The 19,744-nt window shown below is 39.2% G+C and overlaps 2 protein-coding genes and 1 pseudogene across 3 annotated transcripts in view; 2 read left to right on the top strand and 1 right to left on the bottom strand.

Moving 5' to 3' along the window:
• The window catches only part of METTL25 (methyltransferase like 25), a 123,535-nt gene extending 111,504 nt beyond the window's left edge, over nucleotides 1–12,031 (bottom strand). Inside the window, exon 1 of the mRNA XM_060025320.1 lies at nucleotides 11,730–12,031. Coding sequence (XP_059881303.1) covers nucleotides 11,730–11,985 — 256 coding nt within the window. The 5' untranslated portion in view covers nucleotides 11,986–12,031. The remainder of the gene's footprint in view (nucleotides 1–11,729) is intronic.
• Nucleotides 8,551–9,448, top strand: LOC132433925 (LIM domain-binding protein 2-like; annotated as a pseudogene).
• Nucleotides 12,032–12,058: 27 nt separating the features above from the next.
• Nucleotides 12,059–19,446, top strand: CCDC59 (coiled-coil domain containing 59). 2 transcript variants are annotated; one of them, XM_060025321.1, is made up of 4 exons: nucleotides 12,065–12,323; nucleotides 13,290–13,626; nucleotides 14,727–14,826; nucleotides 16,574–19,446. In XM_060025321.1, the coding sequence occupies exons 1-4, from the start codon at nucleotides 12,170–12,172 to the stop codon at nucleotides 16,733–16,735; spliced, it is 753 nt and encodes a 250-aa protein (XP_059881304.1). In that variant the 5' UTR covers nucleotides 12,065–12,169; the 3' UTR covers nucleotides 16,736–19,446. The 2 variants fall into 2 exon arrangements, with proteins under 2 accessions (XP_059881305.1, XP_059881304.1); XM_060025322.1 differs by lacking the exon at nucleotides 14,727–14,826 and having other exon boundaries at nucleotides 12,059–12,323.
• The last annotated feature ends 298 nt before the right edge of the window (nucleotides 19,447–19,744 follow it).

Below are 19,744 nucleotides of genomic sequence, written 5' to 3'. Positions count from 1 at the left end.
GTCACAGCTGTCTCTTAAAATTGTACTTTCCATTAACTTGAGTTTAATTTCATCTGCTATTCTTATTCTAAACTCCATTACTTACATTCCAACATTAACACAAAATAGATGTGTGTCTATTCTACTCAACTGAATTCAGTTATAATCAGGTGCCAAGTAAAAGGAACCTGCAAGACGAGTTTGCATTAAATATACACTTTCTCTAATTCCTACCATACCTCCAGCAGATCTTGCTCCGATCTTGCTCTTTACTTGTTTAATTTTTGTAAATGATGTGTATAATTCATAAAAACCAGATCAATTTTATTCTTTAGGGACCATTATTTAAGGTGACTGCAATAGAGAAAAAACAAATAAAATGCCCACCTAAACCTTACATTCGCCACTCTGATTTTAATGATCAAGAAAGAGGGAAGAATTCATTTTCAGTAATTGTTATTGGTATTGCCTAAAGATACCAGTCTAATACTCTGCAGCTATATCGGAAATGCAGTTCCCCTCACAAGGGAAGTTTCAGAACTTCATAAAGATTAGTTAAAGAAATGTTTGAAAATATATATCATAATAAGGAACAAAAAGCGACGAGAAAAAGAAGAATGAGTACAAGTGCTGGTCTAAAGCAAGATGAAGGCAAAGAGCTTTGTAATACTAATAATGCTTTCAACCAGCGGTTCTTATCCTGAGGTCTAACAGCTAAAGAAGCTTATGAATCACCGAAAGCTATCTGTAAAGTTTTACATCTATGTGTGAGCATATATGCCTCTTTTTAAGGAAGAGGTATGATAGTGTTTATTTGAATTAGCCTTTTAATGGGATTTGTGACCTAAGAGATTAAGAATCACTATCTTTTACTCTTCCTCAACTTTTACTTTACCCAATGTTAATATTATAACAGACAATTCAACTAAGTATTTTTTCTCTGGCTTCTAGAGATCATTTTAAATATTTAAAACAACGTAAAATTATTCTTTTATTCATTGGTAGATAGCTATTAATTCTTAATATAAATTTCATAGTTTTAAAATTAATCTAACTTTGAAAAGATAACACTTTTCTCTCCAGTATTTTTAGTACTAAACAGATCCTCTCTTATTGTTGATGGTCTAAGTTACTAGTCTGAGTTTTTTAGATAATGCCCGTCTAACAAAAATAAATAAATAATTTAAAGTACCAAGCAACATAAAAGTGAATATCTAAACAAATAGAAGACACATTTATTCTGATTGGCTAAATATAAGCATAATTTAAGTAGAATGAGGGAAAAAATTGCCATAGATAAGAGGAATCTTCATGAACTTTGTTTTACTAAACTTCTTAATAATTGAATGATATGGGGGAAATCAGAAGTTGGGGGGGTAACCATTAAAAACTAGAATATAAATTCAAGTTCTAAATGGCCCTACCTAAAAGGAACAATCGGAAAGCACTTTATATATATCAAATAAATAAAATATGATGACAAATTATCCTGAGTTCCCAAAGATCTGTTTGCATTTTTGTCACCCTTACCCATAATTACAGTAGCAACCCAGGAACTGGGCTGACAGTTGCCACTATCTTTTTGTTGTATGAAATTATTTCCACACTTGAAGTCTGCTAAAAAGACCCAGAAAAATATAAAAAGGGAAAATAGAGTTCAGGAAAATACATATGGAAAGTGAAAGGATAAAAGTTAAATACGACAGAGTAAAACAGACGACACTAATTATTTCTCTGTTGTTCTCACTTTCTATTTCCAACATGCTTTCTGGCTTCATGTGTTTCAAATTAAATGTGAGCACAATTTCAATGCACCATAATCACCACCATCACCACCACCAAGAAAAAAATACTTAGAATGGCCAAGAAGCAATTTAATTTATTGAGGTGCAATAAAAATACTTTAAGAGAAACCGCAACAAAATAATCTATCATAGGCAAAAACTTCCTGTGTTGTTCAATTAAAATGACAGTAAATTAATTATGCAGATGCTCACCAAAAGGAACCAATTCTAAACATTTATTCAGCACCCAATCCTGGTAAGGATCATGTAAGTTGTGATAACAAGAAACAGGAGAAGTAGCATATGGGCCTCAAGAAGCTGAAAGAAGAGAGTCAAGAGAGGCCCTGGAGGCTTTGAAAGAGTCTTAGAGCAGCCCTGGGCTTTGGCAAAGTCACAGAGGATGGCTTTGCAGGCACAGAAACCTGGATTTCCTGAGAGCTGAATAGGTTTTCCACAACTGATTCTAAGCAAAGTTACAAGAAACTGACTTTATAAACTTATTACTTTACATTGAGATAACCCATATCACTCATTTGATGAGACACTGTCTCCTAATTTTAGAATTACAACTAGAACAAATAAAGCCAGATATTCTTAAAAGAAAATTTTAATCAAGCTGGGTAGCTGTTTGAGTGGCCTGTGTAGTCATGATCTATGTTGGTTTCATAAAGTATTTTGGCTATCCTAACTCAGAATCTCTTCCGTTTTGCCTTTTGGAAGATTTTTCTATACTTATGAAGACCAATTAACTCCTGAAGACCAAAAGATAATTCACTTGAGAATGTTACAGATTTATATATGTAGTCATTACTTCCTAAGGACACAGCCTAGGTCCCTTGAAGTGGGGAAAACAAAATCTTAATCCTTGAGAGGAGATATAGGAGACTGTTCGTTTTATCAGTATTTAGAAGCTATCACTACTGGCTTTTTTCTGCAGATGGTTAATCTCACCCATATATGTGATAAACTTTCAGAAATTTTAGCCTGAAATGATGCCTGCCTTGATTTTATCTCCAGATTCTCATGGTATCTTTCTGTAATTTTCAATGTACTGAATGAAGTACTGCATTTTCACACAGGAAAAGAATAGCAAATTAAGTTAAAAAACCTATGAGTTGGATCAAGTCATACAAAAACAATGATGACAAACATAATATGGACAGAAACCACACCATAGCTATCTAGTTCAGTACCATATTTCCATGGGTACCTTCAATAACATTCTTTATAGATCTATGCTTCACTTCGATCTTCAAGAATAATTTACTCATCTATATGGCAGAAACTGTTCAATGTGCTAAGAACCCAAAACTGAAAAAGGCAAACACTGTACTTTTGTTTTTAGAGAGTTTATAATCTAGCTGCAGATAGGGACAAGCCAGTGGACGATGAAAACAGGATGACCTGTGTTGATATGGGAGAGTATATGGGGTGTTATAGGAGCACATACATTTCCAGAAGTTCCTGACAATTTATTTTTTCCAAGGAAAGAAAGACCTAATTACACCATCACCACCAACATCATCATTCCCACAACCCTCATCATTTATTAGCCACAACTTATTGAATCCATGCTATACTCCCAGTTCTATGTTAGGAGCCACATTACATCATTTTTCAGCTTTACTACAACTTTGTAAGATTGGTAATACACTTGTGAAAAAGGAAAAAAATAACAACAATAACAATCAGCTGTGACAGAGAGATAGCAGCTTATAGCTGGGGTGGAGCTGGCGCCGGCACACAGACCACACTCTTCCCTATTAAACATGAAAGCATTTACAGTAGTACACCAATATCAGACCAAGTCTGTGACCATGCGAAGTCCACAACCATGACTGAGCACAGACAAAAACAAGAACATCGTGCAAACACAACGGCCTTCATGAAAGGAGCCCCACAGAGGCTCACATGGTGAGAAACTGAGGCCCTGTGCCAACAGGCAGCACCAACTACCCCCCATGTGAGTGAGACATTGTGGGGGCAAGTTCCCCAACCTCAACCAACTTCAGCAACTGCAGCCCCACCAGCAAGTGGACTGTGAAACCGTGAGACCCTAAGCCAGGTCCATCCGTTAATCTGTTCCTGAATTCCTACCCCACAGAAACTGTGTGAGAGCGTGTTATCAGCAACAGGTCGTGTGTAACGATATAATTGTCAATGAGTGTGTACGCTTCCAATGAAAACAATTATAAGGGAGGTCGTATAATTAATATTAATACTGTGTTTCCCCTTAATGCTTAGGCTGTTTTCTTCTATTTCTTTGAACATATTTATGATAGCCACTTAAATCCAACATCTGAGCCCAATCAGGATCGGCTCCTATTAACTCATTTTCTCCCGCCTTGGGTCACACTTTCTTTTAATTCTCTGAACACAGCTACTTAAATCCAGCATCAGGGCTCACTTGGAATCAGTTTCCTGAGTATGAGTCATACTTTCCTGTTTCTTTGCACATCTAGTAGTTTTTGGTTGAAAAGCAGAATTGTGGATAATTTATTGTAGTGGATCTATTTTGTTTTTCTAAGGATTTTGTTGTTGTTATTCTACTAAGAAGTGAACTTGCTTGGACTCAGACTGAAATCTATCTCTCCCTCAGCAAGCAGCAGCTGGTGTCTCTGCTCAGTTGCTGATTAGCCTGCCCCCTGAGAGTATCCCTGAGCCTGTGTAGTTCAGCAGGCAGATGAAGATTTGGGTGGATTTGATAGTCAGATTGGGGGGCTCATCCTCTCTGTGGTTACATTTGTTTCCAACGCTCCCCAGCCTAAATTTCCAGTTACTCTGCCAGCCCTGAATTCTGCCCATTGATACAGAAATTCAATCAGGCTTTTGATTTTTGCCACCCAAGCTGTATACACAGCTTGGGGAATATACTCTGTCAAAGGTGCAGCAAGTCTGCACATCTTGCCAGGAGCTCTGTCTTTCAAGGGTTCACGATCCCCCTAGTTTCGTCAGTGTTTTTGCTGGATTCTCTTAGTCTCCCGTGCCCGCATGTGCACATGTGTGTGTGTGTTTGGGAGGGGGTGTGTGTCTATACTTCATCCAGGGTTTTAGCCAGAGTTTATACTCACATCTTAGATCTCAGCCCTTCTGTGGCCCTCCTTCCAGAATGTGCTCCTTAAATTTCCATCTGCTCCCATCTCTGAACTCTGTTGTGGCCATCTTGAGCTGGGAAGAATGTCGTTCCAGATTGCCAGATCTAGGGGGGTTTGGAGCACCCCCAGCAAGAAAGTCATGAGTTCACAGTTCTTCCCAATCAGTAGCAGTTTTCCAACAGCAAACTCTGCTCGTATTTCTGTCCCTCTTTGGTCACCTTCCAGAACCTTCCAATAGTTTTTAATAATCCGGTCAGTGTTTGTCATTGTTACCTGCTGGAGGAACTGCCTGACCTCTTCAAGCAGCCATTACCTGAAGCCCACCCTGGACTATTTTAATAGCCTTATCCTGTCCTCCTGCTTCCACCCTCACCTCCTCCACCCTCACCTTCTCCACAAAGAAGCCAGAGTCATCCCTCTGAGACATAAATCACACAGCATACCCCCCCATGAAGTCCTTGAAGAGCATTCCACTCCACTCAGTAAAAGCCAAGCCCTCAGTATGGTTTGCAAGTCCCACATGAAGTTGCCTCAGGCCGCTACTCAAACCTCATCTCTGATCAGTCTCACCTGGATGGCTCTGCTGTGCTCCCAGCACACACAGCACGTTCCCACCTGGTGCCTGCTATTCACTTGGCCCGACACACTCTTCCCTCAGATAGACCATTTTTCACTTTCCCTTCCTGGAAAACGAGTGGGGTGTGTGTGCGCGTGTACATACAGTTTTCTGGGTATCAACCTTCACTAAAACATAGGCTCTGCATGCGCAGGGATTTTATTGTGTTCAGTAGCATAACAGTAGGGTCTAGAACAGGGCCTGGTAGGTAGAAGGCACTCAGTAAACATGAGTCAAGTGAATGCGTGGGTTAAGTGCTGCTCTTTGTTAGGCATTCCGCTTAACCCTTGCCATGTATTTACTCACATAACTTTCAGACTGCCCCATCAAGTAGGTACTATAATTATTTATCCCAATTTTATGGATGAGGAACTGAGGCACACAGAGTTGCAGCCCAAGCTAACCAAACGAGTATGTGGTGAGGCCAGGACTTGAACCAGGCAGTCAGTCTGCAAAGCCCATAGCATTAGTCTGCTCAAGATGCCATACAAAATACCACCGGCTGGGTGGCTTATACAACAGAAATCTGTCGCAGTCTGGAAACTGGAAGTGCAAAATCAAAGTGCTGGCGGAGCTAGCTGGTTCCCGGTGAAGCCCCTCTCCCTGGCTTGCAGACAACTGCCTTCTCACTGGGTCCTCACATAGTTTTCCTCTGTGTGCACCCTTCTGGTGTTTCTTCCTCTTCTTATTGGATTAGGGCACCACCCTTTGGACCTCTTTTAACCTTAATTACCTCTTTAAAGACTATCTCCAAATATAGTCACATTGGGGTTTTTGGCTTCGAATTATGAATTTGGGGGGGACACAATTCAAACCACAACACCCATAATTTATGCCCTTAAAATAGTTATTTTCACCATCTTTCCTTTTTAATTGTGGAGAATTAATACTGTTTTCTCTCTAGTTCTTTTTAGATGAACAGAGGAAAAGAAACTTTCAGGACTCTGACCAGGCCAGAATATCACCTGGCAAGAGAAATCTACTGAAATGGCTACACTGAGGATTTTCAGAAACAACTTGGTCTCATAAAATACCAAATGATTATGCCAAACATATGCTAGTGTACTTTCACACACTGTGCATGTGTAACTCCTCATATCAAGCTGGCAGAAAACCACACTTCTTGTGAGACCCTAATGGAAATCCATTCAGGTATCCTTGCTGCTCCTTGATCACACCATGCCTGCTCCCACATCAGGGCCTCTGCACTCCCTGTTCTCACTATCTGGAATGCTCTGCCTCCAGATAGCTTCATGACTCCATTTTCTCCTTATTTAGATTTTTTGTCCAGAGTTATTTCCATGAAGTTTTGCTAGGACAACCTATTTACAATTGCAAACGTATGTTCCTCCTGCCCATCCCCTTATTTACTCCTCTCTTTGCTACTTGATTCTTCTCTGTGGCACTTTTAAAAAATTATCTCTATTCCCTCTAGAATGCAAGCAAGGTGAAGATAAGGATTTTTATTTGCTTTATTTACTATTTCCCTAGCTCCTAGAAAAGTACTGGCACACAGCAGACACTAAGTAAATGTTCCCTGAATGAATGAATGAATGAACAAACTTCCCCAAGGTCACAGAGCTGGTAGAATTGGAATCTGTACCCTGTCTGACTCAACAGTATAAAAATTAAGTGCTAAATTATCCTTATAGAGAAACTAACAATTCTTTAATAAGATACAAATCTGGTCAAAGAGAAAAAAATACTCTGACACAAACATCAGACTTCATATAGTAATGGAGAAAATGTCCATATTTACATAATCTTTACATAAACAAAAATTAATATTCTTTACAAGCATATATTATAAAAAATTCATTATTATTTTTTTTTTTTTTTAAATTCATTATTTTTAATACTGGAGGTGGCAGACCATTTGTACAATTGAATATCTTGTATATAAAATTCGGCAGGGTCAGAGACATTTCAAAGGTGAATAATCTAGTCTAGATTCCATTATTGTTGAGTTGACACAAAATTGGTTGTGTTTCTCAAAAGATGTATTTTGTTCCTAGCTGAGAGAACAAATAAGTGGCATTATTCATTTATTTGTTCGTCAAATATTTATCAACCACCTACTCTGACCGGGCACCATTCTAGGCACTAAAGATACAACAGTGAACAAAACAATTCTTACATTCTTGAAGGGGAAACAATAAAAACAAAACAAAACATAAGAAATGTATCCATGTCATCAAAATATCAGTTTTGATAATAAATGCCCTTTGTACTTCAATCTTAAATAATCCAGAAAAACCTTTATCACGGTGGTAAAGACCTCAGACTCTGTGGCGTCCAATGACCCAGGCTTGCATCTCCATTACAAGCTGTGCCCCTAGTATACTACCTCCTCAACTGGCAATTTCACAAATGGGGAAAACAGAACCCATCTTGCCAGACTAATGTAAATATTAAAAGGGAAAATATGCAAACAAACAACACACTGCAGGGAAAATAGTAAATATCAATTAATCCTATTATTGTTATTATTAGGATATGTAAACAATCTAATTCTTCCACTGTATGAAGCCTAGGCTAAACCCATATGAAAGTCTTGGGCTTCATATTTAATTAGTTTCTTTTACTCTTTTGGAAGCCAGAATGAGTCATTCATTAACTCATTCAACAAATATTCATTGAGTATTTAATTATGCAAGCTAGGTATTTTACTAGGTGCTGGAATACAGCACGACAGACATGATCTTAAACTCTTTTGGAGTTTAAGTTGCCACGTTATCATAGGTATTAGGCATTATGAGAGTGAACTGAAGAAGTGCCTGGTTGTTTGGCCTGAGGCGACCCAGCACTGGAGCCGACCCGACTCTTTGGTGGAGCTAATGGCAGACTCTGGGACGGCTCACGCCAAGGAGTACTTCCCAGAACTTCTGCCGCCAGGTTCCTTGTCCCCACAGTGTGCCACAGCAACCCCCTGCCTCCGCAGGAGACCCTCCAACACTAGCAGCTATCGGCAGGACCCTCATCCCCCGTTACTTTAGCACTGTGTTTGTAATACTGACCTGTATTACATTCTCAAACACTCAAAAGAATCTTACCACAGCTCATCCATCACGGTGGACTGAGACAGCGTGCGATGGTCACCCAGCACGGGAAGCCCATGTTTACCAAGATGTGTACAGAAGGCAGACTGACCTTGGAGTTCACCTTTGATGATCTCATGAGAATAAAAACATGGCACTTTACCATTAGACAATACAGAGAGTTAGTCCCAAGAAGCATTCTTGCCATAAATGCACAAGATCCTCAAGTCCTGGATCAGCTGTCCAAAAACACCAGGATGGGGCTAACAAATTTCACCGTCAACTACCTCAGGTTGTGTGTAATACTGGAGCCAATGCAGGAACTGATGTCCAGACATAAAACTTACAACCTCAGTCCACAAGACTGCCTGAAGACCTGCTTGTTTCAGAAGTGGCGGCGGATGGTGGCGCCGCCAGAACCCACAAGGCAACCGACAACGAAACAGACAAAAAGAAAAAAATTCCACCAGCAGCACCTCCAGCAGCAGCACTGGGAACACTGCCAACAGCACGGGCGGCAAGAAGACGCCAGCTGCCAACCTGAGTCTGTCCAGTCAGGTACCTGGGCTAGGAGCGATCCCGAACTGCAGCCTCAACCCTGGGAGGGATGGAGACCTGTGTCATTCAACAGCAGTGACCCCTTCTGGCCAATTTAAGGGAAGCATTGAGGGGCCCTGAAGGAGTCACTTACAGTCCTCCTCAGAGGATTTGATGGTGGTAGGAGAGCCAACTCTGATGGGAGGGGAGTTTGGGGATGAGGACAAAAGGCTAATCAATAGATTAGAAAACACGCAGTATGATGCAGCCAACGGCATGGACGACGAGGAAGACTTCACCAGTTCACCAGCCCTGGGGAACAGTAGCCCATGGAGCAGCAAACCTCCCACCACTCAAGAGACCAAATCAGAAAACCCCCCACCCCAAGCTTCCCAGTAAGATTGACCAGCTCCGGAATCCACTGTCAATAGCCCCTGTGAGTTACAATCACTATTTCAGATCCTTACTCACAGCAGAGAAAGGAAGAGACATTAAAACTTTTCCATGCAAATAACTATTTCTAAACCACAGGGATCTGAGTTTCTTTCTTTCTTTTTTTAATTGAGAGGATCATTCCAAATAAACTTCCATGACCCCTCCCTGGAGGCCTTCACAGGTAACACAGATACTGGCAGTAATCGTAATTAAAATAAGAGCAAAAGCTAGGCTTCTCCTGGCTCGGTTTTAACCACATTTGTTAATTTCATTCCCCCCGCCCCACCCAACCATCCAACAAACGCCATATTGTTAACAAACCCTCAGTGCTCAGGATCTCATTCTATCCGAACCCAACTACAGATAGACTTTTTAATATTGTAAAATATTTTCTGCTTTTTGACTTGCATCTGAGAGTTACTTGTTTCAGTAAAAAAAGAAAAAGAAAAAAAATCCACTTTTGGAAAGTAATTTAAATGTACCTTTATCTTCTTTTCCCCCTTCACCTTTTCTTTCATAGGGTAACAGCTAAGAGGGCCCAGCAGGGTAATTTATGGCCGAGCTAATGTCAATTGGTCCTCCATCCTGAGTTGGTTCAATCGAGCCCGAGTGCTGAAACAAGAAATGTCTTTTTGTCATCAAAGGCACCAAGGCAGATTTTTATGTCAAGAAAGGCACTTGGCCCATTGAGAATGTAGGCATTTGTAAAATTTCTGTTGATCCAAATATTTTCAAGCCATGTAATCCATTAATTTTGTGGGCAGTTTAATAAATCTGAAACTCTTTTGTGTTTTTCTTGTTGTATCTGAGTTGACTGTTGTTTCTTTTCATAGTATATTTCCTGTATAATATTTTGTAAAGCCCTAACCTGGTTCTTTTATGGGGACTTTTCTTTGGGAGCAATTCCAGTGTATTTATGTGAAACTTTATAAAAAAACTAATTTTCCCATTTGCATATTAATGCGTTTCTCTATACATGTAAAGACAGTGGCTCCGTGTATTATAAAACAGCTGGATTTTATGTATGCTTTACTGTTAAGTGTGCCAATAATAAACTGTGTTAACGACCAAAAAAAAAAAGTGCCTAACTTTCCAACAATAAACAGTGACTTTAAAGAAACCAGTATTTACCAAGTTCTATCATAGGAAGGCCCCCCAGTGGTGCTTTGCCTTCAGAGAATGCTCAAGTGAATAAAGTTCACCAGCAAGGGCAAGGTTGGGACCGCCTGGAAACAAAGTAGAAGAAATCCCAGGATCCTGCTGGTGTCTTCTCATCATACTACTTCCAAAATGTACTTGCCTTAGTAGAATCTAAGTTTCAGTAGTAGATATTTTATAAACAGTTTTCAAAAGAGATAGCAAATATTCCCGGTCTTCAGTACTACCATCCTAGCCCACCATCATCTCATCTCTTCCTTGTATTACTGAAATGGCCTTCTAACTGGCCTCTCAGATTTGCCCCACTAGTCTGTTCTTCAAATAACTATCACAGTTATCTTTTCAAATGTAAAGTATATTAAGGCACTATATTGACTAAATTGCCCAAAGCTTTCTCATCCTACTTCAAACCCATCATCCTTCCGAGGCCCAGAGAGCCCCGCGCGATCCGGCTCTGCCTACTTCCCTGGCCGCACCTGCCACTGCCCGGCACCTGGCTTTAGCCACTCAGGCATCTGAACCTCAACCCACCCCGCTCTTTCCTGCCCTGGGCCTCCGCGATTCCGTGGGCCTGAAATCCCTTCCTGCGGCTCACTGCAGCCGGCGCCTTCTCATGCTCATGACCAACCAGGTGAAAGCAGCCTCCTCACACAGTCGCTATCACAGTTGACTGGTTTTATTTTCTTCTCGGCTATAATCACCATTTGAAATGATCTTGATTGTTAGGTGTTGATTTATCTTCTGCTGTGCTCCACATGCAATCTATAAGCACTGTTCCCCGCCAGTTAAGAAAATGATTGTTTAATTACTAAATGAAGAAAGGTCCTAGCAATGTTTCTTGCTCTCTTTAAACTGTGGAAATACACAAGCACCCATGGAAGACAGGGGATTCGGGAGGAGTGTCCAGCCCCACGCCTCCAAGAAGCGGAGAAGGGGCTCCGCTCGCTACCAGGCAGCGCATCCCTGCCCCGCCACTGCCAGTCCCGCCGCGTACCTGTTTCCGCTCGACTTCCGCTACGATACACCACCCTTCACTGGGCGGGATGTCTCTCCGCCTTCCTGAACGCCCCGCCCATCCTCCATTCACCTGATCCACTCTCGGCTTCCACCTGGAGGCGCGCCTCCGAGGGCTGGGCCTCCGCCTCCGCCGCCGATCTCAGCACCGCCAGCACTGTCTCCGGGGGCAAGTCGACCACTTGCTCCCACACGGACTCTGTGTAGAAGTCCACCGTATGTGCACTGGAAATGGACAGGGCTTCCCTCAGGAACCGCAGCAGCCCCTGCAACTTGGCATGCAACGTGGACAGGTCCTGGGTCACCGGGAGCGGCCCAGAAGCCGCCATGACGCCCACCCTCCCGGGCTGTAGGTGGCGCAAACGTGGCCGCAAGGCAAGGGCTCAGTGGAAAGTATAGGCCGCATAAGTAGAATTCCGATCTGGACTGTGGGTGGGCGGCTGATTGCTTCTGCCTGATGACGTATTTTTTACCGCGCCAGTTGTGGTTTTCTGGCGCCGCGGTTGGTGTGCCATGGCGCCGGTAAGGCATGCAGCAAGGGGGCAGACAGGGAGCTTTGGGTCGCGTGGCGAAGGCGTTTCACTGGTCGGATTCAGAAATAAGAATATGAAACGGAGGACGTGGCGACCTAATTATCCGCAGGCCTTCGCGGGGAGCGTTCGCGAGGGTATGTATGTAAGAAGGCAGCCTTTTACAAGTCCTCGGGCCTGCGAAACTTTAGGATACGCGATCCGCCCAAGCTGGGAAGGATTTAGTAACCAGACCGAGCCGTACTTGGGGCAGAGAAATCTATTCTTAAATCTGCTGAAGCCGTGGGCATCTCAGAGTTCTGGATGGGAAGGCGAGGCAGTGTTGCTCTAAATCTTTCAACATTTTCCTCGACTTAATCCCATTTTTTAATGAGAACTCTTTTCGTCTACATTTTCTCCGTGAAACCGTAAGCAGAGAGAATCTATGAGTCCATTTGTGCATGTATTACGGTAAAGGATAGAAGGCGAGGCCGGAAATGTACTGCCCCACACTCTTGCTGATTACAAATACCCCAGAGCCTTCCAGTCTTCTCTTACTGTGTTTGCTTCGTTTTAGTTTGTGTTTTTCATTTTGTCTTGCTGTTTGTAAGTACTTAAAAAACCCATTTGGAATGTATAAATCTTAAATAGGTAGTTTTCTGATAATTGCTGTTGAGAAAGTCATACACCGTCTTTTCTCGTTTGCGTTGAATTACTTTAGAAAATCAGTCGTATTTTCTCTAACGTAAGGTAATAGATGCGAGGGTTTTTCCCCGGAGGTATTTAGTGAAGACCTAGGTTAAGTGTTTTAGATGAATTAAGAAATCTGTTTGTGAGTACAATAAGTTGGAGTTGTGCAACACTCTACTCTTTTTTCCTTCTTTGAGATTCTTTAGTTCTGCACAATTACCGTTAGCCTGGTCTTTTTGCAAAGGACCAGTATACTGTTCATTCCATTAGCTTAAACTTGTTTTCTTGAAATAACGTTTTACAGCAAAACATAATGTAATTCTAGCACCTAAACGTGATGATATAAAAAGTTTTTAATTTCAATTTAGCAACTACATTTTTCATGCAAATTATTTTCTCAGAAAGTAATTCATGACTGATATATTCTTCAACAGGACAAGGCTTTGCATTTCGAAGAAAACTAAAAATTCAGCAAAATTACAAGAAATTGATATGGAAGGAAAAGAAGGCTAAAACCTCACGGGAATCCCAGTTCACGGATCGGTACCCTGATCATCTGAAACATCTCTATTTAGCTGAAGAGGAAAGACTCAGGAAGCAGCTTAGAAAATCTGACCAGTCTTTGTTAGAACAAGTTGACCAGCCTCTGTCAGAAGAACAAGTTGATCAGCCTTTGCCAGAAGAGCAGTGTAGCACTGACCAGGCTTTGTCTGAAGAACATTGTAGCATTGAGCAGCCTCATCCAGAAGAACAATGTAGCATAAGAATAAAGTATGTATTACCATCTTCTGAAATTCTTCATTGTAGATGTAAGTAGGGTTTTAGGAAAGAGATTATAGAAAAATTTCTGTATTAATTGGGATTTTTCTTAAGGCATATTAGAAGCCACAGGTAATTATGTGAAAATATTTTCATGGAGGCTTTCATGTTAGCTTAAATGACTATAAATTGTCAGGTAGGCTTAATAGAAGAAGTAATGGAATGGGAATTAAGAGACCTGGGTTTTAGGTTTCAGCCTCTCAAGTACATTTAACTTACTTGGACCATGATTAACTCCTGTTATTAATGTATGTTTTTAAAAATAATTTAATTTTTGAGAGGTATTATAGTGTAGTGCTTAACATCGTGGACTTTGGAGCTGGCTTTAATATGTTGGTGCCCAATGTCCTCTAAAATGCAAATAATAATAGTAAGTATGTAATTTATAGCTGCCATGTTGTACAACCCCAGAATGGATTATTTACACGCTATGGTATCTTAGACCTATCTCAGATGTTGTGAAGATTAAATGAATTCATTTATATAGGTATTTAAAAAGGCATGTGATACATGGGAAGTGCTACATGAGTTTTAACTGCTACTACTACTGTTATTATTAACCTGGATTTTTTTTTTTCCAAGAGGACATAGACTTGGTTGCAATTAAAAAAATAAATGAAACGGAATAGAGACAAGTTGGTCAAAGAACTTTGGGATTAAAGTTCATGTACACCCCCAAGGTCCTTCATAACGTCCTTCAAATTAATGCCTTTTTCAGTCTGTCATTTCTACCATTCATATGCTGGTTTCCTGTTTTTAAACATTTTCAGATCTTTCAGAGCTTTCTGTATTTTCCCTGGGTGAAATATTTCTCCAAGACTTTCCATTTACTATTTTCTATATCTTGACAGCTGTAACAAAATTTCTAATATGTTATTTGGACATTTTACTAATAAAATTAATGTCTTCTTTCTTTCAAATTCTCTTCACCCCCACCCCTTAAGTTGCATTAGTGAGATTTGACTATACAAATACTGTCTGACATAATTGTGTCATAATTTTGGTTATATTATTTTTAATACTTGTGATTTGTTTTCATTTATCTTGCAAAGTTCCATTACTATTCCAAAGAAAAATAAAAAGAAAACATCAAACCAAAAAGCACAGGAAGAGTATGAGCAGATACAAGCTAAGCGTGCTGCTAAGAGACAAGTAAGATCTACTTTTAAAATATTTAGATTCATGTTCCTTTATTCTAAGGGTAAATGTAAGCTTTTCTTCTTAATATGGGGCACATAGTATGCCCTCTGTAAGTATTTGCTGAGTAAATGAATAATCTGAGAAGAGCTGGAGAATTTCAACATTCAGATTCCTTGACTGTTTATATTACCCTGGAGAGGTGATCGTAGTAGTCAAGAATAGGATTTTAAGGTACTGCTCATAGGTTAATAATATGAGCATCTGGGACAGTGTTTCTCAAGAGTAAGGTCCAGATAGTTGCATTTTTTTTAACAAGTGCCTCAAGAGGTTATGCGTAATAAAATTTGAGAACTACTAATTTTTTAAAAATGTAGATGATTTTCATAAATTTACATAAATGAGTTGGTTTTGCTTATTAAAAACCTTACTAGATTAACTTAGCAAAAAGTTACCACACTTTGTTATCATTCAGAAACCCAAAATTATAACAGCCTTTTTCAAATGAGCAGAACAAAAGTATCCACAGCTTCAACAAAATTATTTTATTTGTGGTTTCTTGTTTCTTATATTGAAGCTATATTAATCTATCACTTTAAAAAGGAGAGCACATCGATCAAAAATACCCCAAAGATGGTGCTGACATATAATTTCTTTTATGTCTTAGCTTTACAAATCGTGTAATTAAGAAATCTGGAAGTTTAACATCTAAAATTCGTATGATTATTCTTAAACTGATGGCAGACTAGGGTAAAGCAGAAACATTTCTCCATGGAAAAACTGGACCTTTGTTTCACAGTTTGTTAAGATTATGCATTTTTTTAACCAACCTTCTGATACCTGCCACCTTTGGAAATAGTATACCAGATGGAATATGGACCATTATACTGAAAAACATTTACTGTTTCAAAAAAAACTTCCTTTATGTATATATAAATGTTACATCTTTGTAACCGTGAAAATTGAGCATCAGCCCTTTATTTGTAAGGTGAAGATAAATCCTAGCATAAAAAGTTTTAAAAGGATGGAATATGCTGTGACGTATATGAAAGCACTTTGTTAATTATGTCACCATACAAATGTAAGGCTGTGTCATTTGGGGGCTATATGCATTACAGGGGAAACTGAAAAACAGTTCACATATTGCATTATTTAAGAATTTTTAACTTATATATTTAAGAATATTGTATTTCAAGTAGTGATTTTCAGGTTTATATAACTTCAAATTATTTTTCTTTAAACTCCAATGAATTTGAGTCTTTATCTTAGCAAGTCAAATGAGCATGATTAATTCTTAAATAATCAAAACCATAATACCTAGCACAATATTTTACATATATATAGCTTATAGTCAATAAATGCTTCTTGAATTAAATCTGGATCAGATGGCAAATTTAAAAGAATACCAGATATTCTGGAAATGATTTGTGTTACATGGACTAGATAACCTCTAACGTCACTTCTGACTCTTCAGTGGATCTAATTAAATGTGAAACCATTAAATAAATGTGCCTTCTTTGTGCTTTAATTTTATTTGTATACAAATAATTAAAATTGTTTACTAACTTTACATTATTCTATGGCATAGCATGTATCATAGCGGCAAAGAGGGTACACTGCTGCACTTACAAGTAACACCTCACATTTTGCAAAATATAAGACAAACCTGAAGTGTTTGCATGGTGATAGCTATTTCAACAAAATTATTGAACAATATCTATTGTTTGTTACTAATGAAAATTATATATGTTAATAATTTCAGGAATTTGAGAGGAGAAAACAAGAGAGAGAAGAAGCTCAAAGGCTCTACAAAAAGAAGAAAATGGAAGTGTTCAAAATATTGAGCAAAAAGACTAAAAAGGGGCAACCAAACTTGAATTTACAAATGGAGTATCTTCTAAAAAAAATACAAGAAAAAAATTAGGTCAGACATGTTGCCTGATTAATCAAGGGTTAAAATATATGCTGGCTAATGAGTTCTCTTGTATATGTACTGTCCCTCCTAACAGTTAACTAAATTTGTCAACACAGACTGGATTGCTAAGCTATACTAAATATAAAATGTCCAAATATTTTTTGTTTTTCTGAAAGAAAATTTTCTATATATGCTCTGCATTATATATGATTTGTTTCTTGCTGCTGAATGAAGGTTGGCCTTCAAAACTGAAAGAGGGAACTTCCCTGGCAGTCCAGTGGTTAAGACTCCACGCTTCCACTGCAGGGGCCACAGGTTCCATCCATGGTCGGGGGACTAAGATCCCGAATGCTGCTTGGTATGGCCAAAAAAAAAAAAGGAACTGAAAGAACCTGCTATTTGAGCAACAGGTTCAAGCATGTAATAACTTTTATACCATATGAAATTCAGATGAAATAAAGTGTTTTGAAAATAAGGGAGCAGAGCTTTCAACGAATCATTTCAATCAAATGTTTAAATTTAGCAATCAACTATTACAGTTTTGAAATTCCATAGTAATGGAATGGTGAAGGAGGCAGAGACTCCCCTTCGACTTTTTAATTTATTTTAAATTAAGTACATTTTATAGGGGGATGGTCTTTCCAGAAACCTGTAAGCAGGTTTCTACCTTTGGCCCCCACCATATTATAGTGAGGTCTTTATAAAGCAGAGTTTGATATTTATAATCTTTTCCTTAAGTGGATGTACATAGCTTGCTAGTGTAATATTTTTTGAATGATGATGGTAACCCAGCAGTGTCACAGCAGGAATTAAGCTTTCCAGATCCCGCGGGACCCTATCATGTAAGAACATTGTTACTGGACCTTACCAGTGTTGTCTCTGTTGGTAGGTTTGTGAGCCAAGGGAAAGAACTGGAATACTGCTTCTCCTGCCTCCTTGCAATCACTGTAAAATGAGAAAGGCTTGGTTATCATCATTAAAACAAAAGAACTGCAATAATATTTGTAAAACATTGCATAGTAACGTGCAATCCTTTATAAGTGGTAACAGATGCAGCCCAATATTGCATTAGGGTTTTGGTAAGTCCTCCCACTGTACTGAGCATTCTGCATTTAAAAAGTACAAGGAGGGAGACTCAAGAGGGAGAGGATATGGGGATATATATGTATATATAGCTGATTCACTTTGTTATAAAGCAGGAACTAACACAGCATTGTAAAGCAGTTCTACTCCAATAAAGATGTTAAAATAAATAAGTAAATAAATAAATCATGCCAGTCATAAAATGCAGTGTAAAAGAGCAAATTCTGAATATAAAGAGATTTTGATAATACTAGATAGGAAAGATCAGGACCACAAATGACACCCTGTGATTGGGACTGCACCACAGCAAATCTATACAAGATACTATCAGTGTTTGAAATGCCAGAGAGAAGATACAGTGTGCCATGCTAAATGCATGGTGATAAATCTAACTTCTTGCTGAAAAATTTCTTCCTGTTTATTTGAAGTGTGCAGGGCATGGACCCCTGACAATTGGCATAAACTGGTTGGCATTATGATGAGGCTGAAGCCATCCCCAGTTCTCCTTCCTACAGACCCATGAGTTTCTACTATAGAGTTTGTACTATGAATTGTCTTTGACAATAACAAATCTTGGGTTCTGGGAACATAGTTGTGTCCAGGATAACTGCTGTGTAAATCTGGTGAGTGTGAGGCAAGTGTTATAATTACTTTGGATGTTCTATTCTTTGGACCTTTTAAAAATTGAGACACACCATAGACTTGATGTTGAATTAATATTAACTTTTGAGGAGCTGAATGAGCTACATCCATTTCCAAGTAAAACACACAGGCTGCAGCTGCTGTAGGAATCCATCTAGGCATTAACATTTCTGGCTGTGAGTGAACAAAATAAGAAACTGGAAGGGACTTGTTGGACTTTTACCTTATAAGGGCAAGAGAATTGGATTTGGGGTTTTGAGTTTTTTGCCTTTGGACATTAACTTGAAAGGTAATTTAATATATAGACTTTATTTTCTCCCTAGGAGTTTGAAAGGGAAATATTTATAGTAAAATGTGGGACATCTGCATTTTACTGGCAGTTTAACACCGGGCTCTCTTTAAGTATTTGGATAATTGCCATTGAGAACACTTGATCGAGTCACCCACGGAGCTGAGAGCCTTACATCAGAGATGCACACTTCATGGGCCTAGTGACCCTGGGTTTCATACATAGATATATTGAGGTATAATCAATTGAACATATTTAAAATGTATAATTTGGTGAGTTTGGGCACATGTAATCACTCATGAAACCAACACCACAATCACAAATCCATCACCAGTATCTCCAAAAGTTTCTTCATGGCCCTTTGTCATCAATCCTATCAGGGGCTCCCCAGATGGGTCCCTAGCAGCCACTGATCTGCTTTCTGTTACTATAGATAATCTGCATTTTCAGAAATGTTATAAAATTGGAATTATCTACTGGGTACTCTTTTCTGTCTGGCTTCTTTCAGTCAGACAAATTTGAGATTCATCCGTGTTGCTGCATTTATCAATAGTTCCTTTTTATTGCTAAATACTCTATGGTATGGATGCATCAGCATTTGTTTATTCATTTGCCTGTTGATTGACATTTGGGTTGTTTCTAGTTTGGGGCTCCCACAAATAAAGCTACTGTGAACATTGTGTATAGGTCTTTGTGTGGACATATGCTTTCATTTCTCTTGGGTAAATGCCTAGGAGGGAATGGTTCAGTCACATGGTAGGTATAAAACATTCTAGGAAATGTGACATCTCTAAAGAGATTAAGGCACTAGAAAAGTGGCTGCCTGCTGAAACTGAGAAAGGGGCTTGTGAAGTCAAATTAGGGACCCAACAGTGACATTCAAGATATAGCACTGTCTGCGTTATATCTATTTGTATGCAGGCCTTTCAATGAGGATGCTTCGTTTTCTGTTTTAAATCTCACCACTTATCTCAACCTGTTCCTTGGAGTACTAATAAAATAAC

Source organism: Delphinus delphis, chromosome 11 (assembly GCF_949987515.2).
Source record: "Delphinus delphis chromosome 11, mDelDel1.2, whole genome shotgun sequence".
Classification (NCBI taxonomy): domain Eukaryota; kingdom Metazoa; phylum Chordata; class Mammalia; order Artiodactyla; family Delphinidae; genus Delphinus; species Delphinus delphis.
This window is presented reverse-complemented; position numbering and strand designations above follow the sequence as displayed.

Coding starts and splice junctions, on each gene's coding strand:
- CCDC59 (XM_060025321.1), top strand. CDS start 12,170: ATGGCGCCGGTAAGGCATGCAGCAAGGGGGCAGACAGGGAGCTTTGGG. Junction 12,324..13,289: donor CGCGGGGAGCGTTCGCGAGG/GTATGTATGTAA, acceptor ATTCTTCAACAG/GACAAGGCTTTGCATTTCGA. Junction 14,827..16,573: donor AGCGTGCTGCTAAGAGACAA/GTAAGATCTACT, acceptor TAATAATTTCAG/GAATTTGAGAGGAGAAAACA.